At 39.8% G+C, this 9,852-nt stretch overlaps 1 protein-coding gene across 2 annotated transcripts in view; it reads right to left on the reverse strand.

The window, feature by feature from the left end:
* Positions 1–826: 826 nt before the first annotated feature.
* Positions 827–9,852, reverse strand: part of dbh (dopamine beta-hydroxylase (dopamine beta-monooxygenase)) — a 21,486-nt gene continuing 12,460 nt past the window's right edge. For both annotated transcript variants that reach the window (XM_083568772.1, XM_083568771.1), the window contains 9 exons: positions 8,964–9,140; positions 6,355–6,457; positions 5,017–5,183; positions 3,975–4,118; positions 3,118–3,156; positions 2,531–2,590; positions 1,978–2,105; positions 1,613–1,772; positions 827–1,447 (listed from right to left, as the gene is read on the reverse strand). In XM_083568772.1, coding sequence (XP_083424898.1) covers positions 1,319–1,447; positions 1,613–1,772; positions 1,978–2,105; positions 2,531–2,590; positions 3,118–3,156; positions 3,975–4,118; positions 5,017–5,183; positions 6,355–6,457; positions 8,964–9,140 — 1,107 coding nt within the window. In that variant the 3' untranslated portion in view covers positions 827–1,318. The remainder of the gene's footprint in view (positions 1,448–1,612; positions 1,773–1,977; positions 2,106–2,530; positions 2,591–3,117; positions 3,157–3,974; positions 4,119–5,016; positions 5,184–6,354; positions 6,458–8,963; positions 9,141–9,852) is intronic.

Below are 9,852 nucleotides of genomic sequence, written 5' to 3' on the forward strand. Positions count from 1 at the left end.
AGAGTAGTATAGTACATTAGAGTATAGTGTAGAGTAGTATAGTACATTAGAGTATAGTGTAGAGAAGTATAGAGCATTAGAGTATAGTGTAGAGTAGTATAGAGCATTAGAGTATAGTGTAGAGTAGTATAGTACATTAGAGTATAGTGTAGAGTAGTATAGTACATTACAGTATAGTGTAGAGTAGTATAGTACATTAGAGTATAGTGTAGAGTAGTATAGTACATTAGAGTATAGTGTAGAGTAGTATAGTACATTACAGTATAGTGTAGAGTAGTATAGTACATTACAGTATAGTGTAGAGTAGTATAGTACATTAGAGTATAGTGTAGAGTAGTATAGTACATTAGAGTATAGTGTAGAGTAGTATAGTACATTACAGTATAGTGTAGAGTAGTATAGTACATTAGAGTATAGTGTAGAGTAGTATAGTACATTAGAGTATAGTGTAGAGTAGTATAGTACATTAGAGTATAGTGTAGAGTAGTATAGTACATTAGAGTATAGTGTAGAGTAGTATAGTACATTAGAGTATAGTGTAGAGAAGTATAGTACATTACAGTATAGTGTAGAGAAGTATAGTACATTACAGTATAGTGTAGAGTAGTATAGTACATTAGAGTATAGTGTAGAGAAGTATAGTACATTAGAGTAAGAGCTGTTAACAGTGTTATAAGGAAATTATTGTGTACTTGTTAGCTGCAAGGCTAAAATAATTAAGTAATAGAAGCTTGAAGCCTCCAGTTTCATCACACTTCATGTTGGTGTCTATAAAAAATTATTACAACATTGTAGCTCCCGTGCAAAAAAATAAGAGCAGAAAACATTGAATCCACATTGCTTTATTATTATTTTGTGTACATATATTTATTAAAACGTGTATTCACTCTACGTGTTGCTATTAGCCTCATTACTGTCATTAAACAAAAAAAAGAGAAATCTACATATATTGAACACCTAAAATTAAAGACAGCTGGTCCCTTATCACAGGCTACACTATAAATATGCACAAAACATAAATAATCACAACTGCACAAATAACAACTCTACATTTCTAGTAAACATATAATGACTAGAAGCTTTGCATACCTCAGCTCTGACCACACCCACTGAGAGTTAAAGCTCAGTAAATATGTCTGTTCATTAGTTTTGGTCAGTTTGTGTCTTCTGGTGTAAACACAGTCTGTTTTTATTTATTTATAGATCTAAAATCAGGTGATATATCACTTTTAACAAATAAGCATTGTCCAAAAGCAGGGACAGTAATACTGTTGTTGGAGAACTGGGCGTGTCTGTGTGGGAATGGGAAGACTTCATGTTATCCGCTGTGTTGAGGTTGGACCTCTGTAGGATGGTTCTGAGGTCCAGCTTGGCTCGGTTCACACGCTCGCATACTTGGCTGGAGCTCAGCTAATACCTCGGGAATCTTCTGTTTCTCCCAGCTACCCTGAAGAAGAGAAAGAAAATGGTTCAAACACTATCTATCTATCTATCTATCTATCTATCTATCTATCTATCTATCTATCTATCTATCTATCTATCTATCTATCTATCTATATATCAGAGTTGTAGCTGTGTTTTCATGCCACGGTTCTGAGGTGCGAGTACTCACAGGAAAGAGCTCAGCAGTGGACTGGTTGCAGTGCATAGAGATGAGGGATGTGGTGTACAGGGAGTCGAGAACCCTGGCACTGAAGGAGTCCCAGATCACAGAGGAGAACTGGTCCTCCACTGTGGTCTGAGAGCAGCTGCAGCCCTCACCGCCATGGAACCTGATAACAACATATAACAAATCACAGATTCTATCATTATCATTTCTATAGTGACGGCTCATTCATGCTGGAAAGAAAGAAAGAAAGAAAGAAAGAAAGAAAGAAAGAAAGAAAGAAAGAAAGAAAGAAAGAAAGAAAGAAAGAAAGAAAGAAAGAAAGAAAGAAAGAAAGAAAGAAAGAAAGAAAGAACGAACAGCACATGCACCTGTTGATGATGCTGAAGAACCTCTGCAGGTAATCCTGGTCTACGTGACTCTTACAGAGCTCCAGCTGTGTACGGGGGTAATAGTGCACATAATTCACACACATTTCCTCCATGATCCCAAATCCACCCTGTGGGAACAACACACACACACACACACACACACACACACACACACACACACACACACACACACACACACACACACACACACACTATTTAACTGTCTACATCTTGCTAAAAGCATTGCGGTATCAGAATGAACAGAGGAGAAGATGACCGGTGTCTTCAAGGTTCTGTGATGACGTTATAAAGTGGCAGATGTTAAAAAATCTTCTTTGCATCCATTCAGTCCATTACAGATCGACAACTCTGAGGACTTCTGCTATAAATCTTTTTTGGGGGGTTTTAAAGGCCCTACAAATGAAAGGTTTTGAAGGAGCTTCATAGCATTTCTCCAGCTGCTGTTCTATAGTGCTGATTTCCACAACGCAAAAAAGTAACAATAAACGGATAAAAGTGAAAAAGCAAAAAGTGCGTTTGTGTTCACACTCACCACTGTAACTTTAACTCTGTCTTCTGTGTTATAAGTGCATTTTGTCAGAAGCACATCACCCTGAGAGAGAGAGAGAGAGAGAGAGAGAGAGAGAGAAGGGGAGAGGGAGAAGGGGAGAGGGAGAAGGGGAGAAAAGAACGAGAAATAGAGAGAGGGGGTATAGATGAGAGAGAGAAAGAGAGGGAGAGGCAATAAAGGAGAAAAAGAAAGAGAGAAAGGGAGGGATAGAGAGAGAGAGATAGACAGAGAGAGAGAGAGAGAGAGAGAGAGAAAGAGCACAATCCTGTGATCAGCTGCTATTTGTAGTTGGCTATTTAAAACCGGCTCAGTGTTTGGCAGGTCAGTGTGAAACTGGAGTGTGTGTGTGTGTGTGTGTGTGTGTGTGTGTGTGTGTGTGTGTGTGTGTGTGTGTGTGTGTGTGTGTGTGTGTGTGTGTGGGAGCTGATATTGACAGTCTAAATGCAGCAGATCTGTTCTCTTGTAGGTGGCTTGTTGCCTTCAGGCTTTTCCTGTGATTTTGCTGTTCTCTCTGCTTTATTTCCCTGGATACAGTTAGAAGTCGTGTGTTTGCCGCATGAGGAACTTACTGGCAGAACAGTCACCATCTTCCTGAGGATGCGAATGATCTGAGAAACAGAAAGAAAGATAGAGAGAGAGATATTAGAATATTAGAGTTCAGAGTGTTGAACACGCAGGTCTGTGTTTCTCAGTTTAATCCAAACGAATGCGCTGCTTATTAACACCTGTAACCATAGTAACATCCAGTTCCAGTTCCATCCAGAGTGAGAGGGTGATTATACACATTTCCTAATGACCTCACTGATCTCCATGGAGGATTCCTGCGTGTGGTCCTTCTATAGTGAATACGGGGATTTTTACAAAAACGACTTGAGGCACAAGATGAATTTTTTATCGAACTCGAGAAGAAAACGTTTAAATGAGAAACAGAATGAAAAACAGCACCAGGAGTTACTCCAACAGCTTCAGCATTAGTAGAGACGTGACAGTGATCTTCTGGCACTACTTTATCTGTGTGTGTGATTCGAAGCAGCAGAATTGTAGCTGTAACGAGGCGAATATTAAACGCGTAATAAAAACGAAGCGTTATTTTGATCCGCTGTGATCGAAGCTGTGATCATGGTATAAGGTGATCATCCATGACTAGGTGTGAGATCTTACACCATAATAAGACTCTCCACTTCACCTCTGGACCTTCATCACCTCCACATCACCCTGTAACACCTCACACCTACACCAGGAGCATCACCTACTTATCAATATATAATAGAATGTAGCAGCTTCTGTTTCACACTGTAAGCAACTTGATTATATTTAGTGTTTTACTGTGTGTGTGTGTGTGTGTGTGTGTGTGTGTGTGTGTGTGTGTGTGTGTGTGTGTGTGTGTGTGTGTGTGTGTGTGTGTGTGTGTGTTTGTGTACTCTACTTGGTAGTGTGTGCTGAAGTGTTTGTCCTCCTGTACCACCTCCACCTCTTTCCCTCCTCTCACCAGAACGGTCCGAACGCTTTGACCTGCCAGGTGTGTGTGCAGCTGCGACGCAAAAATATGGATCCCTTCAGGAGGCAGCGCCTGGGGGGACGAATGGAAGAGAACACATACACACACACACACACACACACACACACACACACACACACACACACACACACACACACATTTTTCATTTTTTTAAAACACTGCATGTGTCAATATTTATGTTATTAATATTTATAATTGTATAGATTTTATCAGTTATGATTTTTGTGTTATGATTCTATAACCAGGTGTTTATTATTTAATTTTATATACATCTTCATTTGATTGGATTTTTCAGCATCAGACAGCCAGAAGGAGTCTGCGTCTACATTCCCATCAAAATAAAACTTCCTGAATGTTCTAAAGGTTGTTTGTGATTTGATCATGATAGCTATCGTTAGTCAACACGTTTCTTGAAGAACAGGAACTCATTTCAGCTGAAATCAAAATCGAATATAAAATCAGTGTGTGATTGGAGCTAAAATAATGATTCTTTAATCCCATCTTGATCCAAGTTCCATAAGTGGACCTTCAGAATCAGAGCTGCATCATCAGCTATTACAGAATTTTCTACATTTAGAAAAATCTCCATTTATTCATGGAAAAAGAAATTTTGATGATTTTAAAATGAGTCTCGAACAAATCAATTGGTAAAATGAATAAATTTACATTTACGGCATGTTGCAGGGGCCTGTTTTCAGAGCGACATACAGTTTTTCATTTATACAACTGAGCAGGTGAGGATGAAGAAACTTGCTCAAAGGCTGCTGGAATTTGAACTTCTGACCTTCTGATCAGAAGTCCAACATCTTATCCACTGATCTCCCACCTTCCAATCAAACTCTATAAAACAAGCTGAACAAGCTTGATTTAGTTAGCAAAATACATTTACGCAGGTTGAAGGAGGATCTAGAGCCATTTTGGAGGTTTTAGTGTGTTCTAGAGTGTGTACCGTGTGTGTGCACTCAGCAGTGCAGTAGCCCGTGAGCTGGAAGCTGTGTTGTTGAGGAGGGATGGCCATGACCGGCGTGTAGACCAAACCAAGCTCCATGATCCCGGCGTCAAAACGCCTCAGTGATGGAGTGAACCACAGGCGGATACCTGACGAGTCGTGGCGCTCTGAAACAAACACACACACACACACACACACACACACACACACACACACACACACACACACACACACACAGCTCTATTCATATAGCTGATATATATATATATATATATATATATATATATATATATATATATATATATATATATATATATATATATATATATATATATATATATGTATATATATATATATACAGGTGTGTGTGTGTGTGTGTGTGTGTGTGTGTGTGTGTGTGTGTGTGTGTGTGTGTGTGTGTATGTGTGTGTGTGTGTGTGTGTAATGTCATGGCTGATCGTTGTGTGTATAAGAATTTTTTTACTTAGTAAACTACATGACAATAAATCTAAGTAAATATAATTTTGATGTTAAAATGACAATGTTGTTACAACACAATAAACTCTTTCATCCTGCATTTTTGTAATAATCTGTAATATGATGATAAATAAATATCTATATGTTTTTAATAAAAACATTTCTGAATATTTCTTTATTTAAAAGAGTTTAAGACGAGTTGAAATCTTACACTGGACAATTCGGATTGGATTTTAATACAAATGTTGCATTTATCAATACAAACAGAAGAAAAAAAAGGAAAAAGTGAAGAAGAAGAAAAAGAAGAAGAAGGAGGAGGACGACGAGAAGGAAGAGGAGAAGAAGCAAGTGAAAAAGAAGAAAAAAAAGAAGAGGAGAAGAATTAAGATGAGAAAGAGGATTATAAAGCAAAGAAGGAAAAAAAAGTGGAGAAGAATGAGAAGGACTGGGAGAAGGAGGCGAAGAAAGAGGTGGTGGGGAAGAAAAAAGGAAGAAGGAGGAGAAGTCTGAGAAGGAGAAGAGTAAGAAAAAAGATGGAGAAAGAGGAGGAGGAGTAGGAGAAGGAGAGAAAGAAAAAGAAGAAGTAAGAGGGTTAGTCTGAGGGGAAGAAGGTGGGGACGAGGAAGAAAAAGCAGAAGAAGTCTGAGAAAGAGAAGAAAAATAAAAGAAGAAGATAAAGGAGAAGGAGGAGGGAAAGAAAAGAGAAGAGATGAAGAACAAGACAGAGGAGAAAAAGGAAAAGAAGAAGATGGAGAAGAAGCAAAAGAATGTGACTTTAGGTGACTGAATGACCAGGTGATTACAGCAGAGACAAAAATGATGACTCGTGTGTGTGTGTGTGTGTGTGTGTGTTGCACGTACCAGAGATGTGGAGTGGGTTGTGATAGTGCACCTCCAAACGAAGGAACTTGGAGGAACCTTCTCCACCTAGAGGAAGGCCAGCATCTGAGGGGTAGTAGAACGGCTAAACACACACACGCACGCACACACACACACACGCACGCACACACATGCACGCACACACACACACACACACACACACACACACACACACACACACACACACACATAAACAGTTAATTAGACGCAATCAGTTTTTTTTGTCGCATGACCATGAAACCAGACAGCGTCCCAAAAAAAGGTTGTTTTGAAACATTTATGAAAGAAGTCTCCAGTTTCAGTCAGTGTACAGATGCAGAAAACACGCTGAACATGTCCCCAGAAAACATGTTACTATAGAAACAATAACAAATCAGGGCGATGAGTAAAAACCTGCACTGCTCTCCGAGCTGCTGTTATGGAGAATTAATCAAGAGCTCCTGACCAATCAGGACACGGGATTCAGTGAATTTATTAGCAGCTCCTGACCAATCAGGACACAGGATTCAGTGAATTAATCAGCAGCTCCTGACCAATCAGGACACAGGATTCAGTGAATTAATTAGCAGCTCCTGACCGATCAGGACACAGGATTCAGTGAATTAATTAGCAGCTCCTGACCAATCAGGACACAGGATTCAGTGAATTAATCAGCAGCTCCTGACCAATCAGGACACAGGATTCAGTGAATTAATCAGCAGCTCCTGACCAATCAGGACACAGGATTCAGTGAATTAATTAGCAGCTCCTGACCAATCAGGACACAGGATTCAGTGAATTAATTAGCAGCTCCTGACCAATCAGGACACAGGATTCAGTGGTATTTTTAGTTCCACACGAGGAGTTTGTATTTGTATGAGTGAATGTGAATCACTGAGCTGAGACAGACTGTCAGCTCTGAGTCAGACAGGAGCTCTGTACACTCATCGCTTCTACAGGCCATGTTTTTATACTAAACAAATAAATATATAAATCAAAGAAAGAAAAGAAAAAAGAAAACATGGCTCTCATTTAAAATATACAGTCCAAGAAATGCTTTACATAACCGTCCTGCTTTTTCTTCTCCTCTTCTTCCTCCTGCTCCATTTGATTCTCTTCTGCTCAATGATTCTTTCTTTATTATATAAACATGCATATATAATATACATAATATATACATATACTTACATATTTCAAAAATTGTAATCATTATTATATAATATACAGATCTCTGTGCAGTTCAGCAGGAGGAGGAAAGAGGAAGAAGGATGGAGGAGGAGGAAGATGATGGAGGAGGAAGATGTTTTGTGCTCGTTTTCCTCTGCTGTAATTCAGTAATTGGTGTCTCTGGTCTCTCAGTGCCACTCTGAGACTGGCACCGAGTGAGCGTGGGTGATCTGCCCGTGGGTATCTATAGAGACGGTCTCACGCTACCTTAACAACCCTGAATTATACACGCCAATCAGCGAGCACTGGCAGTGAACAAAACGCTCGTCTTCCATCACAGCAGCAGGAAAACACACCGTTTCTATACGTCCTCTCGTTCCTTTATCACTTATCATTAAAAATAACACTACATCTGATCATACACACGTGTTTCAGCCAAACGTGTGCACGTGCTTTCATTTGCTTATGTGTTCGTGTCTGTGTTGGTGTGTGAGTGGGTGTGATTTCCAACTTTGCTTTAATACAAGGTGAACCCGTGATCACCTCTCAGTCATGTGGTCTGTCGGTTAGCTCCGCCCACCTCATTAGTATTCAGGTGTTCTAAACATTAAACATTAAGAAAATACATTTGAACAAAGTTAAAAGTAAACATCAACCTACTGTTTCACATAACCTTTAATCTACATTATACCCTAATCAGTCTAAACGCTGAACTGTGATTGGCTGGAAGTTCAGGCGTGAGTAGTGGATTGTGATTGGCTGGAAGTTCAGGTGTGAGTTCAGAGTTAAATCACTGCTTATAAACACTTATAACCATAGTAACATCCAGTTCCAGTTCCATCCAGTGTGAGACGGCGATTATACACATTTCCTAATGACCTCACTGATCTCCATGGAGGATTCCTGCATGTGGTGGAACTTCTATAGTGAATATAGGGATTTTCATCAATGGCTCGAGGCAGAAGATTAATTTGAATACGAGGTGAAGATGAAAATGTTCAAATGAGAAATGTAAATAAATGTAATCTTCTGGCACTACTTTATCTGTGTGTGTGATTCGGAGCAGCAGAATTGTAGCTGTAACGAGGCGAATATAAAACGCGTAATGAAAATGAAGCGTTAGTTCGATCCGTTTTGATCAGTTTCGTTCTGCAAACATCAATAACAGCTTTAATTCCTCAGTTCTGGAACGTGATCATGGTATAAGGTGATCATTTACGACTAGTTGTGAGACCTTACACCATAATAATACTCTCCACTTCACCTCTGGACCTTCATCACCTCCACATCACCCTGTAACACCTCACACCTACACCAGGAGCCTCTTATCTTATATACACAACCCTACAACTGGTCAGTAGTTGCAGAAAAATGTGTGTGTGTGTGTGTGTGTGTGTGTGTGTGTGTGTGTGTGTGTGTGTGTGTGTGTGTGTGTGTGTGTTCACCTCGGCTCCGAGGGCCCACGCAGCCAGGACGTGACGGCAGGCGTTCAGCTTCGCTGGCTTCATCTTGGAGTCACAAGAGCCGCTGTACTCAGGAACGAAATCCATACGAGGAGAACATTCAAACACTTCCATGTGATGAACCATGGCCTCGTTCCCTGAGCTCACCACTGCCTCGTACTGCTCACACACACACACACACACACACACACACACACACACACACACACACACACACACACACACACTAATTAACAGTCATTGTAGTCATCTCTCTCTTCAGCAGATGATCTCAGCTCCACTGCTCCTGCTCCAGTTTCCCCTCTGGTTTATACGAAGATTCATCTGCTTTTTTTTACAGGATTTACAGCTTTAAAGTAATTCGGCTTTTATTTATTAAGTGCTCTAATATACAATGTTGTTTTCTTTCATAAAACACACACACACACACACACACACACACACACACACACACACACACACACACACACACACACACACATATACACAAATTATGACCAAAGTATTGGGACACAAAGCAGGATGCAGTTGCATAAAATTTTGCCTTCACTTAAACTAGAAGACCCAAAACCTGATCCAATCTCCTTGTGCACAAAGCTTCATGAAGATCTGCTTTACATTGGTTGAAAGTTGTAAAAGATCTCCTTCTATAGAGCTCCAACTCTATTTATCATAAATGAACGTGAACGCTGACTGCACCCCAGGAACCTCCTCACCTTCTAACCTCCATCAGTACCTGACTTAATAACACCCTTGAAGCTTAATGAATCTCCACAAAATCTGGTGGAAGATCTTTCTAGAAGAGTGGAGCTCATTATAACAACAAGTGGAGACTAAATGTTCAAAAAGAAGTCCACAAACTTAATGTTTG

This window comes from Silurus aristotelis (genome assembly GCF_946808225.1).
Source record: "Silurus aristotelis genome assembly, chromosome: 18".
In the NCBI taxonomy this organism is placed as follows: domain Eukaryota; kingdom Metazoa; phylum Chordata; class Actinopteri; order Siluriformes; family Siluridae; genus Silurus; species Silurus aristotelis.